Source organism: Macrobrachium nipponense, chromosome 13 (genome assembly GCF_015104395.2).
Source record: "Macrobrachium nipponense isolate FS-2020 chromosome 13, ASM1510439v2, whole genome shotgun sequence".
Lineage (NCBI taxonomy): Eukaryota > Metazoa > Arthropoda > Malacostraca > Decapoda > Palaemonidae > Macrobrachium > Macrobrachium nipponense.
This window is the reverse complement of record NC_087206.1, coordinates 44,284,822-44,303,904: the sequence shown is the minus strand read 5'-3', so window position 1 is coordinate 44,303,904 and position 19,083 is coordinate 44,284,822. Positions and strand designations below refer to the sequence as shown.

Here is a 19,083-nt window from a genome sequence, read left to right as displayed (position 1 = left end):
AACGTTTTATTGAGTAATTGTTGTTCAAGAAAATAACTATTGTAGCTAAAGAGAAAGTTTGACAATTTAAATACCAAATAATGACTATGTAAGAGAGAATTATTTCATTCACATATAGCAGAAAGAACCATGTTTTTTTGTGATGTAAACCTATGCACTGCTGTTTATTCTTTGGTAGACTGTATTTTAACTAAACAGCTTCAGTTTTCCTTCAGAAGGTGAACAATGGGGGTTGGGTGGTTATTAGAGGTGAAATTATAATGAAAGACTTTGGGTTTCTGCATATAGGAAGATGCAAATTAAAAAATTTTCATTCGTTCCTACAAGGATAGAAGACCTCATCTTATTTTATGGAGCCCTACTCCTTAGGCACAAGTATTTGTCTGAAGATCAAGGCTGGTGTTGATCCTCTGCTGAGCAGGAGGAAGACTCCTGTAACCTCCTGCCTGTCCTAGCATGTGACTTTGCAATAGTGTAGTATCTTGTTACCTCACTCTATGAAAAAAAGGACTTGGGTTCCCTTTAAAGAGAAGATTACTTTAGAGAGTAGCATAAATGCTGAAAGATAATAGATCATCAATAAATCGGAAGGTACAGTTCTATATTAATCTCTCCTCCATATGGGTAGTTATTGAAAATTTATTATTTGTAAAAATGTAAATATAAATTAGCTATAAAATGGTTGTAGTTACTACCCATAACGTTACATACATCTAATTACTGATTTCAGTGTTATGCCTAATGTAAAACTTCACATGCCCAAACTAACAGTTACTTTGTTAGGCTTCTAGTGTGTTTCCAAACCTAAATTAAAATGCCTGAAGAGTACTAAAATTAAAGGTAGCGTGCGTAAAGCTACCAGGACCGTAAGGATTTATAATATAAATATCAATAAATTCTATCGGTATTCTTTTATTGACCAAATTTCTAACATTAGCAAGGCGTATACAGTATTAAAAGTTTCCAAGTTATTTACTTGAGATCATTTCTTAGTTTTAAAGTTGAGCAGAAAATTTTTAAATAATAATATAAACCCAAAAATACACACACATTCATAAACATACAGCTGAGGATATGACCATAAAGAAACCGAAACAGCGGCATGGTTTTAGTTTCAAAACTTCTCTACTCTTTATTTGATGTTTTCAAAGTCAAACAAGGTTAGAGTTCACAGATGAATATTACAAATACATTATTGTACGCAATGACAACAGAGCTCCCAAATGTTTATAAAGAAACAACAATAATATTGATGATAAAAGCCCCAAGTTTCATATCAAGCTGACTACTAAAATGCTAAATTTTCACTACACTAAATGCATCAGTGGTACATGCGAAAGAGCTGTGTAATAATAATAATATAGTATGAAGATCAATTATACTCTGGGACCGTTAGTGTGAACCTGAAAATAAAAATGTTGAAAGAATAATGGTAGATTGCTATTGAAGATCAGAGAAGTGCGCTCTGCCGATTTTCTGCACAATCCTAGTCTCATTCAGCATCTGCACCACCCCCATCTTGTTCATGGACTAAGCAAGACTGCAGACCGACATTATTACCAAAGGAGTGTCAATTCATCACATTAAAACGAAACTATTTCACAGAAATATGCATTAAAAAAAAGTAGAGTATAATTATTAACCTAAATAAGTCATGTCTAGTTTTCAGAAAAGCATTTTGATATGATATACAAGTGTGTACATAATGTGTATGAAATACAGAACTAAAATAAATTCTGAAATTTAAAATACCTTCAAACCAAAGATGACACTCAAATATTTATGTAAATTGGCGGAATATGAAAATGGTTAAGCACAGCAACACAACACCTTTTTGGGGCAAAATTTTGCCAATGAAGAACCAGATAAAGAAACAGATGTTCATTCCTGAGGTGAACTAGGTTCACCACATTTAAATGGTACGCCTCTCTCTTTTGGCTGGGTATTTGGCAATGTGACTGAGCCATTTACCCGAATTTAAATTTTTCTGTGCTTCCATGTGATGCAATTATAAAATGGAGATCATTTCCATAAAAGGTGCACAATTCATCGTATACCCTGAAGTTTAATTTGATTAAATTGATCTGATGGAAAAAAATCCCATTAGATTTGATTGCTCCTTAAAATACGCCACACAATTAGCTTAACGTTTACAAAGGCTGATAGTTCATATATATAAATAAAGTAAATATATTTCAAAATCTTGAAGAAAACATGAGTACAATCAAAATCATCATTATCACTTTTCTTCCTTGACTTGTGATAATCCTGGTGGTTGAAAAACGTTTCTCGCCAGAGTTCACATAAATGTAGGTACAGTCAGTTGACAGTTTCCCAGTTAAGTAAAAATAGTGGAATAAGTTCACAAAGTTGACTGCCCAGTAAATTGTTCAGTTCACATAAAACTGGACATTGAAAAGAATTTGTTGAAGGACTAAGACATAATATCACAGACCAATACAAAAGGGTTGAACTCTGCGCTCTTTCCTTTACTGACAGATGTCACCTTTTCTCCATTCAAGTCTTGTTCGCATCTAATTTTCCAATGTTTCAGGACGCTCACTTTTCAATTTAATATGTTTTATGGACGTATGCATAATTGAAATTCACTGAAATACTGATAAATACAAGCAAAATTACTATTATTCCTTCCAGTCTATTAAAAAGCGTGCCTTCTCCTCTATCTTTGCTCTCTGTTTTTCATTGTCGAAATTCGGCTCAGTGACATACAGGGTGGTTTTCAAAATCCCATTCATACTTTTCACTAGATGCATGAGGCTTTGTGAGTCAGGCTGCTATGCTCCAAGTGCAGTTTTTTTAAATCACCACTGAAAAAAAAGAGAACTAGCTGTATTTTAATGTTAAACAAAATATTTCAAACCTGCATAAGAATTGGAAATCATTTATTAGTGAAGAGTGGTTCCTGCTGTTACAATTCTTTTCAGGGTTTAAAGCCCCTCTCTCTCTCTCTCTCTCTCTCTCTCTCTCTCTCTCTCTCTCTCTCGTTAATGTGGTGATGATGGAGACTGGTGAATGCAACATATCCGAATAATATCGATATGTTTCGTATAATTACTTGGTGATCCGAATGAAAATTAATTTACAGCCCAAATTTCTCTCTGAAAATTACTACTGTAACTACGAACAAATAGGTTCGTAAAACCAAAAGCAAATAGATGCCGCCTAAGTCAACTTGAAATAGATTTCACATACAAATGATTGCTTGCAGAAGGTTTTTCATTTCCAAAACCTTGTACACAAATTGGTCCAATTCACACTCAATATTAGAACTCGTAATAATCAACAATTCCTAGATCGGACTCTATTTAAAACTTTGAATTTATATATTGTTTGTTTGTTTGTATGGTGCTTTTACGTTGCATGGAACCAGTGGTTATTCAGCAACGGGACCAACGGCTTTACGTGACTTCCGAACCACGTCAAGAGTGAACTTCTATCACCAGAAATACACATCTCTCTCCTCAATGGAATGGCCGAGAATCGAACCCGCGACCACCGGGGTGGAACGCTAATACCATACCAACCACACCGCTGAGGAGCTCTTGAATTTATATAAATGACAGACAGCATGTGACATTTCATTAAGAGGTAAAACGAACAGCCATGTCTCGACAACTGCAACGTTATTTGGTAAGTAGAAAGTTAGATTCCATGTATAGTTTTTTCCTCTTTTGTATATATGAGACTGATGAATTTTCCGACAGCTATGCATGCTGTCTTCCCAGAGAGGATATTCAAGGCATAATTTCTGGCATCTTTGAGCATCTTCCTTTAGTGAACTGCGCAAAGAAGCCGAGAGAGACTGACGAAAGGTGAAGTCACTGTTATTCTACCTGTGTATTTGGATAGAATCAAGGACAACATTAAGTACATTTATCAATTCTTTAAACGCTTTTTTGAATCCGTTCCATTTTGTAAAACAGTGTTCGAAGTAGTTAAAATTGAATTTCAGCAAAATGGAATGGATTTTAAAAAGTGGTTAAAAGAATTGATAAATGACTGGGGAAAACAAATCATAGGATAAATAAATAAATGAGGTCACAACTGAGAATCTGTGGGAATCTTGAGGATCTCCGAGAAAACTGCTGATAATGAGAGCTGGACTGAACACAATATGTAGAACTAAATGACAGCAAAAGCTGAAAGGAGGAAAGACAGGTTTATATGTGATGAAGTAGTCGAAAACTTGGATCATTTTTTCTATTACTACCCACCTACAACAGTAAGGGGAACAAAGATCAAGAAGATCTAATAGCAAACATCTTCCTGTTCATAAAACGGAAACTGAAATGAAGAAAATTTTTATTCTAAAAAAGGCACTAAAGGAAAAACATATGAAACAAGCACAACCAAAGGTAAAACAGAAAGAGGAGGAGATCGAGTCGTTTCAGGGAAAATCCTTATTACTCTTACTGCCTTCTCATAACTCGCAGAATACCAACAGGGATCATAATCACAATGTCCAGTCTGGTAACCCGAGTGAGAAACAGCAGCAACTCGCTGATACAAAGCATCCTAAGGAGTAAAGCAAGAAGAAGATCTAAATTGTGGGAAAGATGGGAAATGAGGCCTTTGTCCCCTAAAGGACCTAATCTCTGTATTGGCAAGATGTCATGTGCAGATTTTGTCATTATTACATTTATTGCTGACATTTTAAGTTTTCATTATTACTGTGATTACTATCAAGTTAAAGTTTTTCTTACATTCAATTTTTGTATTTGGCCCTCTGGACCTGACTACTGCAACCACCTAAAGTCTCTAGTTGAAATTTAAGTTATATAATATGTGCACTAATCTGTTATTACTCTCAATTAATATTTTTTTTCTCACCAATATTATTACTGTTATTGCAGTATTATAATTACTAGATTTTATGCTACCTCAGCTATTTTGTGGATAAGTGCCGATTATTAATTTTTTTTTTTTTTTATCATGTCTCATGTATCTAGATTGTGTATGTTACTGTCTGTATTTTGTATATTCCATGTATATGGCCCTGAGCTGAAATAAAGTATATTATTATTATTTTATTATTATTATTATTATATGCTTTGGAGACTGAAATAAAGTATTTATTATTATTATTATTATTATTATTATTATTATTATTATGCTTAAGAGACTCTGCACTTCGTGATGTTTCCATCGTAAACGTATAGGACACCCTTTTGAATCATGGGCAGTGGCGACTCATGGTGGACGGAGGAGGCAACAAAACCCTCGCATTTCAATTGCCAGTTATACTGTCTATGAATGAATTTATCCTATTGAAGTCAATTCACAGAATTCGAGACCCGCATGAAAGCTATTTAATGATAATATCTTGTTACCTCGCCCACCTGAGTTGAAATAGAAATAAATGCATGATTTATGACAATGACCTGTATCTTTAATTAAAACAAGTTTCTGAGCATTTAAACTTGTCATTATTCTGTTCCGTATATTTCTTTAGTTTGATGATAACATTGATCCTTTATTGCGTTTTTTTAGATTTGTACCAGTTGTGCAACCTATGAATGCATCAACTTTGTTTACAATTAAAAGTCTCAATTTCGCAAGGGGACTGATTATTGTGCTTTTTCTAGCTGTTTTAAATATGCAATCATATATATATGTATATATAATTATTATACGTAATATATATATATATACATATATATATATTATGTCTATATATATATATCTGTATACATACATATATATATGTATTGCATATTTAAAACAGCTGAAAAAAGCACAATAATCATATATAATTAGATATATATTATTATATATATATAATATATATAGATATCTATATATATATATATATAATATATATTTAATATATAGTAACACGTTGTCCCGTGTGTTGTTGTTGTTGTTGTCCATCATTATTTGGCAAAAAGTAGCTATATAACTGATGCAATTGCTGGCATAAAAGGACCCCAGAACAATTGTCCGTGTGATAGAATCATCAAAGAAATGTCTCATCGGTATCTCTCAGAAATCGGGAAAGGGAGGATAATGAGCCATCTTAATATATCATTAACTAACAAACGATATGACAATCCTAGTTTGTTGCGATAATTCTTGATGTAAGCTCCAGCCTGCCAGCTCTTCCAGATATCAGTGTGAATGGTCCTACAAAAAATTTAATTCTAGCTTGAGCTAGCTCTAGCTACCCGCATTCGCGAAATTAATTACCACTTTTGTGAACCTAACCATATGCAGTGGTCCAAGGCAATACACAAATCGGCAAAATTTCAAAATATAGGTTTCGTGACGAAGAATATAAAAGGTAAAAATATAATAAGTTTTAATGTAGTCAATTATGGCAACTGGATCTAATTAATAAGCTAACTTAAACCATGTTTAGATGTGGTTTTAATGAGAAATATCTCATCGACAACAACTTTACAATTTGGAGAACGTTGTAAAGTTCAAGTAAAATATTCTTCGATTAGCGAAGGCGCACATCGTACTCAGCTGAACATGAGTTGATCAGGAAGGAATGTTCATTCAGTCATTAACATATTCTTACTTTCCACCCTCTCCTAACACTTGATTCATAGTGCAACTGCGATGTTTTCCTCCTATTACACCTTTCAAAACTTTTACTGTCAATTTACATTTCAGCGTTGAATGACCTCATAGGTCCCAGTGCTTGGCCTTTGGTCTGAATTCTATTGTCAACTCAACTCAAGTCACCGAGCACTTGTCCTTCGGCATCAGGGGCAAAGTGGGGTAACTGAGGTGGTTAACATGATAAAAGGACCTGGCTGTAGGCCTAGGAACAATACTAGTTACTCAAAAAAATTTTCCATTCGTTCCTGAAGAAATACAACCATCACCTTATGTGCAGAGACTCGTTCTTTTGGTGGGAGGTCGTCTCAGTCAACTGACTTGAAGTCGAAATCCGAGTCACGAAAGTGAGCAAAGGAGACTGATAACTGCTGTAACCACCAACTGTACTCCGAAGCCAGACAGAGCAGTAGCTCCTGAGCCTGAGTGAGGGTAGCTACAGCCTTGCTCAAATAAGGAAATGGTCGGAGGACCATGTGCTACCCAATAAGGGATGTAAAAGTATGAAACATCTAAAATTAGGTAAGAGGATTAATGGATGGAGAATGTAGCTCTACCGACACCGACAACAGGTCTCCCCTCCCCCTCCCAACTACCTTAAAAGGAAGAGAAGAGAGAGTTACATTTTATTCAGCAAAGTTAAGACTGGTTGCTCAACTGAATAGCCTCCTACATCTGCACATGGTCCAGCACATATTCAGTCCAAGATGCTGCCCCAGAGAAGGGGGGAGGAAAAACGAAGACTGGAGAACACTCCAGGTAGTGTAGTACCATCAACCCCAGGGTTACGTTCTAAGGCTACGAGTGCCTTAGCCAAGATGCTTTTCTGTCCGAAAGGAGCTGGGTACCTGCTGAGTAACCCCCACAGTAAATCAGCGACTAGCATGAAGAATTACTAAAGTGAGCTCATTCAGAGGCAGTCCAACACAAGCTGTAAGAAAGCTCTGTCTCCATTAAAGCAACACACTCTCCTAACTTTCTTTTGAGATTAGGAATGTGGTGAAGCCAGAATTCTAGTAACGATATTTTTACTGACAGTGGCACAGCTCATGGAGCTTGCTGAATGTCATGCGGTGACATCTGCTGGAAAAGTTTCAGTGGAATACCTGCCTGCTGTAACCTACCCAATATTACGAATACAGAAACTCGATTACATTGAAGCAGAAGCAGAGTTCAACTATGTATCCACTATCAACCTTGATGATTTTTAGAACCAACATCTGCAGAACAACCAAATTGCCTGTCGCTGTTGAATTAGCTTCAACTATTATATTTGCAAAAATCAATAAATCATGTATAAAATTATGGAAATCAATATAAATGTGTAGTATTAAAAGTAAAGTTATAATTAACATGGGATTACGTGTCACCTAGCAACATATAATTCCAGGGCTAAACGAGGCAAAAGGTTTTAAATAAGAGGGAAGTTTTTTTCTAGACTTGAAAACAGATGAAGTTACATTAATTTAGTATTATATCAATTTATATTCCCTTGTCTGTTTTCAGCATTAGTTATACTATTATTTTTGAAAAATACTTTGAATATAGATAATTGTATCATGAGGAGAGGTGTATACAACAGGATGAAATGAAACATTCAAAAATTTAACTTCAAACAACTCAACTCACTTTTATACTTACTTTGAAAGTTTCCGGACAACTTTTATTAACCAGTTCAAGTATTCATCATGCATGTAAGGTATAAATAGTTCCAGTTCTCCACGGAAGTCTATTTCCTTCAGATCTTCAGGAGTACACGAGTCTGGAGGAAATCCAAGAGTTAGCCGCAAATTCCTAACAGAGTTTGGAAGATTTTCAAAAGATCGCAGGACATCAGGTGTTGTAACCAAACATCGCAAGGTCTTCATGTAACCTTCGCTGAAAAAGGATGTGGCTTCTTTTAGGCTTCCACTGAAATTCTGTAATTCAGCCCAGTTGTTCAGTAATAACAAATATCGGTCAGATGTGCTCTCAGTGTTGCTTGAATTGTCATGGTCATGGAAATGTAATGCAACTTTGACTTTCTTCTTCTGTTTCTTTTGTCGCCAGTGAAATTCTACTGCACTTAAAGCATCATAAAAGTCTGGAATATTCACAGGGTCAATGCCATGTGGTATATCAATGACTAAGGCAGTAGCTGATAGGCAATAAGGGTTAACAAGGCTCATTAATCTTAACCCAGCTGCCACGTCTTCATTATTTAGATGCCATTCACTATTGTTTGAGAGATGTCTGTCATATATTGTTTGTGCGACATATGGATGTTCAATTTTCCTGTAGAGTATAGGTTTACCTGGAGAATCAGGAATATCTGCTATTATACGACTTTCAGAGATTATTTTCCACCAGTAGCAAAAATCTGTGGATCCATTCTCCGTTTGTTCAGTTAATTTCAGGAATTCTGACTCTTTGCCTTTCAAGATATTTTTCTTGGCCAAGTTCCCAATAAGATATACCAATACTTCACTGTGTTTTCTCCAGTCGGACACTTCTTGATTCAATCTGAGCAATGTTGAAGAATCCTTTTTACATGACTCAGCCAAGAAGTCTGCTGCGAGATACTCCATTTGGGTTCTGTGTATAAAGGAATAACAGTACTTGCCGCCCAGTTTCGCAGAATTATTCTTTTTAGGGTTTGAATCATGAATTTCACACATGAGAAAAGCTGATAAAAATTCTGTAGGATCAATTCCTTTTTCATTGCACTTTCCTTCCAATTTCTCTCTCAAAACACTGCTAAGGTCGCAGCAGCCATTTCCCTGTGTCAGGAGAAACCAGGCCTGATCACCCAACATTAAGAGCAGACTTGGGATTTTCCTTTTCAGTTCTTCCCCCCGTCGGCCTTTAAGATTTGTAATCAGGCGTTCTGTCAGCTTTTCCTGATAAAGGGTAAATATTTCATGATATAAATTTGTTGCTGTTGTTACTTTATTAACAACTTCCGGCTTTTCTATCCAGAGAACAATAAGAAGGGATATTGTCAAGGGAAGCTTTAAATGTTTATTCAGAACTCTTCCTCGGCCATTGAGATACATCAGAAATCCGTCACCATTTGAGTCATCTGCCTTGAAAACCTTCTCAGCGAAGGCCTTCTGCTCAGACTCCTCAAACCCTTCCAGTGTTAATATAAGTGGCGGTTGCAGAAATTCCTCTGAAATGGCTCTAATTTCATTTTCATAACTTAACCTTGATGTCACCAATATGCGTTTATCGTGGAAATGATTGAGGATGTCTTCCAGCAAGGCTCCTGCTTTGGTTGAATCTTCGTCATAGCCATCAATGATAAACAAAAGATCCATTTCTTGCATTAAAGGTATGACATCTTTGGGTTGAAATTCAAAGCAAGTGTCACTCAATAGTTCTTCACATAGGTATTCTAACAGGGTCACCGAACTGGATCGTCTGATTTCTATTAAAATCACCAAGTCAAAATCCTTCAGTAAATCGATGGCTCCTATTTTCTTATACCAGCAATGAACCAAATAACGACACAAGGAAGTTTTGCCAGAACCTGCTAACCCTTTGATCAACAGGATTTTGGGGACTGCTTTCTTGAATGTCAGCAGGTCTTTTATACCAATGTTTATCTTGGTCCTGTGCTGCCATATTTTTGGAGGGGTGAATATTTTCTCTATATCAAATCTCTTTGCACGATCATCTTCATCATCAATCCATGTGCATGGGCTCAGAATTTTGAGTGTCTCATAATACTCAAAAAGCTCAACTTTGCCCCTGTTCAGCATTTTGAACCTCAAACTATCCATAAACTTTTCTAAACAATCTAAGCAATTTATCCCTAAAGGGTCTGTTTTTTTGGCTTTCACTGTCTCATCTATTTTTTCTACTAAATCTTTACAATTACTATCAAAATCGATACTTAACTTTTGATTAGCCTCTTTGTAAATATCTGTTATGTAGGTTTTCAGTTTCGTTACCTTAACCTCAAAATCAGAAATTTCACCATACGTATGGCATATTTTGTTCCTCTGGCCAACGATGTAATTCATTTGTTTTTGGCTCTCTTCGCTGAATGTTAGAAACATTTCACCACAGATACTTTTTTCAGTCAAAAGTTTATAGCCAAAGCTAATATCGAAACTTTCCTCCATTAAGTTACTATCTAAGAAGTGAGACATGTCCGCAAAATAAGGATCAACATTAGCACGCATATTGAAATGCCTTACAGGCATCGTTCCATTTCTCGTTCTCATGCTCCTTCTGGAATATATTCCACGAACTACATCTTGCACTACTTGACACCCAAAAACTAACACACACTTTAAATATTTGGAATACACGAAGTCATCCTCTGAAAATCCACTAGCCATGTTTTTCGTTGATAAGGTCACGGGTAACAGGTAGTATGAGTGCAGGTAATGTTACCTGAAAAGAGAAAAAATACATATTGTTGCATTTGAAAAATTAAAAAGTTCAACACTTTCTGTATTTAAAGAAAATCCATGTTCTGTAACAAAAGGCAACCCCCTTGCATTTTATATCTTACAACCCCCTTGCATTTTATATCTTATTTCAATATTATAACAAAAACTGATATAGAATGCTACATTTTACTCGTAAATTTTAATGTTTCCTGGTTACCCACTGACTTGACACTTTCTCTCGCAAAGATCCCATTGCTCCATATCTTTGCTTACAGCATATTGTATCATCTACATTTTAATCTTGAAAGGTTTCTGTGTGTTCTTTGCGAAATGATTATTCTTTAAGCACTGCAAGCATGACATCTAACCTCTTGATTTCTCTTTTGTCTGTGTACCTCGTCTTGCCTTAGGCTTGAAGGGTACCTCAAAACTGCCCTCCGCTCTGTGTTCAGTCTACAGTTGTTTTCTCTCTGTTTTAACTTTGATTCAGTTGGGATGTCTGGAAGGGGGTTGATGTTCTCATTTACCTGGTCTTACGCCACCACATACTCTTATTAGTGCAACCAGCAATAACTGGATGGTAAGTTCACAATGAAGCAATTTCACGTAACACTAAAACACCTTTTACACCCGGGTCTTTCTCCCTCTCACTCTAGTTAATCTATTCGACTTGTGACAATGAAACCTAGCCTCTTTCTTTTATCAACAAGTTGGCCAAAGTTGTGTTATCACTTAACTAAAAGTTAACATTGGCATTTAAAAGTAAGTTCATTTACTCTCTTCAACTTCACTCCAGTTACGTGGTTTTCCTTACTGTTTGAAATATTATTCTAATATTGAGGGGGTGGGGGTTGGAGTGAACGGTTGGCTTCCCTTCTGGACAGGAAGGAAAATTACAGCTCATCCGTCATTGCTCCTGCCTTACTTTCTCTGGCTCATCCTTATCTATAACAAAGGTCCACATTGTTGTAATTTTGGCTACAAGTCTGTTGATTAATTTTTTTTTATTGAAGATACATGTAAAACGTACATGGCCACCATAGCCTTATTTTGTCAAGAATAATAAAGTTACCCCGTGCTGCTGTGGTGACAAAAATATTATTCTGGGTTACCAGCCTGCGGCATTCTTTCCACACTACGATTTTCTTCGAGTCTTATACCCTTAACTTTTAAGAATTTAGGAACAATTCTCACTCGCTTGTCATCCCATCTGCTTTTATGACAAGCTTTTGATTACGAAATTAAATGTCATTTGTTTCAGTCTTTGTTTAATAATAACAATATTAATAACAATAATTTGATTAAGAAATCAAACTGCCAATAATGACAGTCTGTATTATATAATAATAATAATAATAATAATAATAATAATAATAATAATAATAATAATAATAATAATAATAATGTGCGTACGAAATTAAATTGCCAATTGTGTCAGTCTTTGTTTAATAATAATAATAATATGTATTTTGGTAGAAGACCCTCTTTTAGGCAAATACTGTTAAAAAGAATGGCAGAATTAAGAGAGTTGATTTTATATGTTGTTTTTTCTATTTTTTTACAATTCGCTTCTCAGGATCAGCGATGTTTCTGAGTAACAGAGCAATATTCATATTGGGTATTTAAAAAAAAAATTATAAATGCTGAAGGTAATCTTTTATTAGAACAGGATATCAGGTCCAGGTCAAGCAGGGGTCGTCGTCAGTGCCGATATTATTCCGTAGACGTAGTTAAGTTCGGGGCCGGGTTCGTCTTCGGTTTAAGGGCTGGTATTGGTGCTGGTATAGCTGGTATCACATGACGTTTCGACCTCCTCGTAGGTCATCTTTGTACGAGTCGTTTGAAGAGACTGTAGCAAGAATCAGGAATCAGGAATCAGGAATCGGGGTATAGGTTAGGATGGGGCCTCCGTAGAGGTTCCCAGGAAAGAAGGCATAGGTTTGGAAGGGATAATAGAATGCTAAAGGAAGGTATAAGAAAGTCTGTGGGGCGGTATTTATAGCGGCACGGACCTACTAGAGTTGCATTCCCATTGGTCGGACCGGTCTTGGACGAAGTCGTGGATCTCGCCTCGAAGGTTGTTGTTGTTGTTTGAGATTAAGCTGGCCTTGTACCAGCACGGGCTCTTGCTCGTAGAGCAGCCCGTTTGGTCGAAGGTCTCGGGGATTCTCTCGTGCGAGCGCCACAGTAGTGTGCCTGGGGATGAACGACAGGAATTCCGTCCGTAGCAGGAATCCTATCATCCCGTGGGGGCTCCTGATTATCTGGGGGTCGTTCGCTGCTCTCCGGGCGGCGGTGGGAAGGAGAAAAGTTTCTTGGGTGATGTTAAGAATTGGTTTCTCCCTGCCTATATGGAGGGCTTCTAGGAGGCGCAAACGTCGGGGATCCGTTGTCTGGTCTATTATTTCGATATTAGGAATATTATAATTTCTCTTTATCCGTTTGTTATGAGCAGTCCTGGCGTGGTTGAAGATGGCTCCTTAAGCGTGGCAGGAGATTCGCTTGGAGAAACGTATGGAGGTCATACCGACGTATTTGCCGAGGCATCCTCGGACGGGGCATGTGTAACGGTAGACCACATTTATTCTTCATAAGAGTAAAGCCCTCCTGCTTTAGCCATTATTCTCTATTTTCAATAACTGCCAGAGGTTTGATATAATTAAGCGTAATACAAATTGTTATTCCACAAACCCATTTTTTCATGGTGGTCAAGGTGTCCATCCATACAAACTTACGCACATTCCACAGAAGAAGAAGAAGAAGAAGAAGAAGTAGAAGACCAGGGAGGGAGACCGTGGCCGCATAAATGACCTGAATAGCGATAGATCAGGTGACTGTGACGTCAGAAGTCAAGCGAGTTCACATAGTACAATGGGAAATGCAAGTACACGGGAACAGACTAGACACTAGCGTGTATACATTCGAACATCTATTAGCATACGTGCATTCATACGTCTGTTAGAGCAAGTGAATGGAATAAAATCTCTTATGGTAATTAATGGAGGGGATTTTATGACAGACGTTGATTGTGAAACCAGACCATAGGAGGTACTTGGAGATCCATGCAGATATGGTAGAGTAGAAGTGAAAGAAAGACTTTGAAAACTTTGAACAGTGCTGTGTGACACTTAACATGATTGACGAACTTTAATATGTACCAATTTCAATAATTGTGATTTCTTTTTCAGAATGGATTCGGTTGTCGCTACCTAAAAATGAATTCTCTAGACTTTCATCTGACGTTTATTTGATAAAGACTCTTGGAGTTATTTGACATTTAGGATAAGTGGGGATAGTTCTATCCAATATGATTACATAGAAAAATAATGGTGTTTTAATGATTTTTGGGAATTTCTTTTATTTATTTTATTTCATTTTCATGTTAGCTATTGTTGGGAAATAAAGACTATTTTTGTATGGCAAGAGTTTGAATTCGCCTAAGATTTAATTATTGACTTTCAGCTATAGCTACAGGGATGGCAGGCGATGGGAACAAACAAAGGTAACTCACGCTATCAGGTAGGAGCTCTCTTCTTTTAATTAAACGAGGTCTTTTGACCCCCATAACATATCTTAAATAATTTTACAATCATAATTCTCGTTTATTTAATTGAAGTTTCTGCTATTGTCAACTGCTCAGTTATGTTTGTAAGATTATATATTGCACTTAAAGTTAACGTTAATGACTTCTTTGAGCATAAACAGGAAAGTCTGAATGCCAAGCAATACCCGCATTGTTTCGTTCTACTTGCTTTATTTCTGAATACTTTCTTGCTTTAGTATTTACATCATTATTGTAAAAGTTTACATATACAAGTGCTCTCAATGTAAAATTTTGCTATATAGTATGGAACCCAGCATGATGATATTTCAATATACATACATACATAATAATATTTTTATAGTATTAAATGAACACTGTGTCCATGCACAAATATGTCTTTCAGTAACCATCATAATAGTATTGTATTGTTCGAGGCTGTTACTGTCCAAAACAAGCATAACATTACTTTCTTAGTATTGAGGATTAACAAAACCTTTTTTATCTATATACCAGACATGATAATGAAACCCCTAAAGCTTTTATTATTATTATATTGCTATAGTTAATTTGTAAAAACATGGTAGCAAGTTCTGGCATCCCTACTAGGTGACAGCTTTTCAAGTATATATTATTAGTGCAAAGTTGTTCTCCGAAACTAACAAATAATATTTGCCACAATATAAACTAAACCAGATTTTGCAAAAAATTTGTGGCAACTTATTTAAAATGATATTCACTGTTTTTCCTAAAAAGAGCCAAGCCCTACTTATTCTCCAGATCAACTGACCGTCCTTTTCTTGTGCCGAAGTAAACACTACTTTTGCCTCATCTAGGCTCTGCTGAGTATATTCCCCTAATAACCTCATGTTCCTTGCTGAAGTATATTCTGACTAAGTTTAACATGCTGTCATAGATGCAATGGCAGGGTAATGCATATTTACAAAATCCAAAATTTTGGAAGTTTCAAACTTATTTCCTTGTGCGCAATCTACGCAATTGCTGACAAATGGCATGCAGACTGTGAACAGAAGACACTTTAGAATAACCAAAAATCATTAATCTAGGTAAGACTGAATACAACACGTACTCTGTTCATAAAATACGATAATTTCTAAAAGGGAAATCAGGTATACATTTACTGACGACGTTACTCACAATAGCAAGGCAAAGTGCCACAACAATGAAAGGCATCACTTGTCCTACAATGTCAAATATGGACATACGAATAAGGATTACGAACTAAAATTAGCAAAGCACAATAACACTACGCAGTGGAGCACTGTAAGTTATCTTGAGAGTCGCTTGGACTCAGAAATATGATTATCCAGTATTGGCTGGTAGTGTTGAGTGAATGGCACTGTTGATCTACAGGGGCAGGTACACAATGCGGCAGTCTACAGGAATCTGCAAAGTATTCCTGCATGAAATACTGGTAACTGTACAAGCAAAACTTCCACAGTAAAACGTAAGACTTCTCAGGAAGATTAATTCCTCCATATTACATGAAACTGCTTTAAGCTTAAACATTATTTGGAGTAGCACAGTTCGATCAACGTTATAGTTATATTAAACAAAATACTCACTGGTCTCATAGGGAGACGGGAATCTAGGAATGGGAATGAAAGGAGAAAGCACAACTGAAAAAAAGAGTGAGTGGTACGAACAGGGATGAAGAGCTGACAGAACAAATGTTCAATTTCAGTTACCTTAGATGGTAGAATGATGGATGTAGTCCTTACGAGGTTGTCGGCCAAGGGACAGGGCATTTTACTATCCACTCCAGCTTCGGCAGGCAGAGTTGTCAGGCGCAATACTGCTTCCAGGTATAATGTACTGCAACAGAGCTGGAGGTGAAGAGCAGAACAAACTGCCCTATGAGACCAGTGAGTATCACTATCAGAGTGCTCTCTCCAGGCTAGGGCAGTGTGTCATGGCTTACCAGTAACGAGTAAATGTTATTTGATGGGCCAAACCAGGTCATATTTATACCCAAATATCTCAAACGGTGGCATCCTGTCCAAACTGGATATTGTTGTTCTCAAAACCTAAGTTTGAGAGACATTTGAAGTGTGAAACAGAGAGAACAATACAAGTGCGGGTGGTTCAAGAGAAGTTGATTGGATATGCAGGTAGAAGGGAACAGAGTCAGGGACTCGAGGGTCCGACAACAATGCTAAGGACCAGGTCAGATACAAAGGGGACGAGGTCAGGTAGAAAGTTAGCGATAAGCCAGAAACCCCCTCCCATGAGACGTGTGAATTTTAGAATTGGCAGGAAATTCCCACTTTAATGGTTGTTTGCCAATGAAACTGGGAACATATTACATTAGCAAATTGTATGCAAGTCCCTTAAGAAACAACCAACCAAACTGATAGTGGCAGCCATATTAAAAATGCAAAGAATGAACAAGAGGCAAAAACCACTGGTGACAGCCATTCTAAAATGAGTATAATTACATTAATATAATTGGTAAGATCATTAGGTAAAGTAACATACAAATAACACAACAAAGAAAATACATGCATGAACTCACAGATAAAATCAGAATTTGATAAAAGACCAAATAAAAAGGGGGCCAAGACTGATCCTCATGTTGCAAATCTGGGAACTGTCATGGATTATTTTAATCTTACCATACACCTAGACTAACTTACTATGTCTACGGGTTGTATATACAAGGTACTGTGCTATTAGAGAACTGGTGCTGGGGGAACACACCTGTTCTTATTGTAGGAGCTTGTGGCATGTGACCTTCCAGCTGTAGTTCTGTAGGGGCTTGATGTGGTCGACCTTCCAGTAGTATCCCTGGAGGTCTAGGTCCTTGATATAGTTAGCCTTCCAGTTACTTCATGTGGAAGGCACTGAAATCGTCATTACTGAGTGACGATGATGACTACTCAGAGGGGCTGTGTGCCCAAGCTCTGTCATAAGTTCAACAGAAGCCATAGCAAGATCTTCCAATATAATATGCCACAAAATTGATGGCATCCTGGGGAAATTGAGGATTGACATCGAGATGAATGCTTGGCAGTACACCAACACTAGTTAAGGTCACACTTGTGTTTAACGGTGCTATGAGCTGCATATGTTCCAAGGCTTGATCAGAAACTGGTTGGAAATTAGCAAGGAAAATTAGTCAGGGACAGTTTGGCACTAATTGGCACTATCATGTCACAGTGCAAAAGGCACAGGGTCTCTTGATAAAGGTACCATGGCTTCTGAGGGTATGGGTAAAACTGGTAGCGCCGACTCTTGAAGGAGAGGTGCCCCTTCACTTGGAAAAGGGCCGAGTTCTGTTACTGGAGGAGGGTCATCTGCTTCAGAGAGATGTTCTGTGACTAATGCATCAAAGCCAGTCAGAACTGAATCTAAAGTTGGTGCTCTGTGAGAGGAACAGGTCCCTCTTCATTCAAAACTTGCACTGGAATGGAGACCAGGTGCTATAGTGAAATCTAGTTGAGAGGTAGACCTAGGCTCTGACTGTGGAAGAGACACCATGCTCTCTGTTTCTCCTGAAGTAAGTTACTTTCTTCAGAGGAGTGGGAATGTTTGTTTCTGTCAGGATTACTGGATCTTCAAGTACTTGCTTGGCTGGAGAAACAGGGTTTGGGGGTGCAGCTGTTCAAAGCAAAACCATCTGCAATTGATGCTCTTCTTGTTCTTCTGCTCAGGCTCTCTTTTTCTCTTTCCAGGTTGTCGTCTTCTATTCTTCCTCTGTGTAGGCTATCTCTCCTTGCTATATATGCTCATGAGGCATCTCTGGCATAACTTAGCATCTGTCCATTCCTTAACTAGCCAGCGATCTCCTCAGCTTGATATGCCTCTAACCTTTTGCCACCACAGCCTGGTAACCATCCATTCTCCAAAATAGCAGCTGTCTCAGTGGCATTCCATTGTTGATTGTCCTCAAAAGATAGATACTGGACTTACCAAAAGTTAACTCAACTACTCCTTTGGGACTGAGGAGGATTAGAGGGGTCTGAGCAGTGCTGAGCTGCACTCAGACTTGTAAGTGCGTGGTGGCCATGTGAGCAGTTGCATGGAAAGGAAAGGATACTTGAGCCAGTGCAGAAATCTGCCCAGGATAGGACTGTGCAGAATTACACAGTGGTCAAGAAGTGCACCTGGAGGCTACACGGAAAGTGCCTCTACAGGAAGGGTTACACTGTTTTACTAGGGGGTTACCTGTGTGAAGGCTACCCGATGAGTGGAAGTCCAACTGGTAGAGGCTATACTGGTGGGGCGCAGCTGTGATGAACTACATGGTGGTGGAGTGCGTGCTCACATGGAAGGTTACACTGTAAAGAATTCACCTTTACACTGTTGTGGGTGAGTGAATTGCATGCACGTATTGTGCTGGTTGTTCATGAGAACAAGATGATTAATGGGTTTGCAATGACAAAAACAGTCATGTAAGATAGCTATGTGAGCTTATCTATCATAGGAAAAGCTGAGATACTGTAAGGTAGCTATGTGAGTGCGCATATCGTTGGGAAAGCTGATATCCCATAAGGTCTGCAATGGGTGCTAGCCTGTCATGGGGAATATAAGTCAATCTCATAAGGTAGCTGT

General features: G+C 37.4%; 1 protein-coding gene across 1 annotated transcript in view; it reads right to left on the bottom strand.

Moving 5' to 3' along the window:
• Positions 1-896: 896 nt before the first annotated feature.
• Positions 897-19,083, bottom strand: part of LOC135225772 (uncharacterized) — a 40,932-nt gene continuing 22,745 nt past the window's right edge. The window contains exons 2-3 of the mRNA XM_064265238.1: positions 8,227-10,968; positions 897-2,828 (exon numbers count right to left, since the gene is read on the bottom strand). Of these exons, the coding sequence (XP_064121308.1) occupies positions 2,765-2,828; positions 8,227-10,913 (2,751 nt within the window). The 5' untranslated portion in view covers positions 10,914-10,968 and the 3' untranslated portion in view covers positions 897-2,764. The remainder of the gene's footprint in view (positions 2,829-8,226; positions 10,969-19,083) is intronic.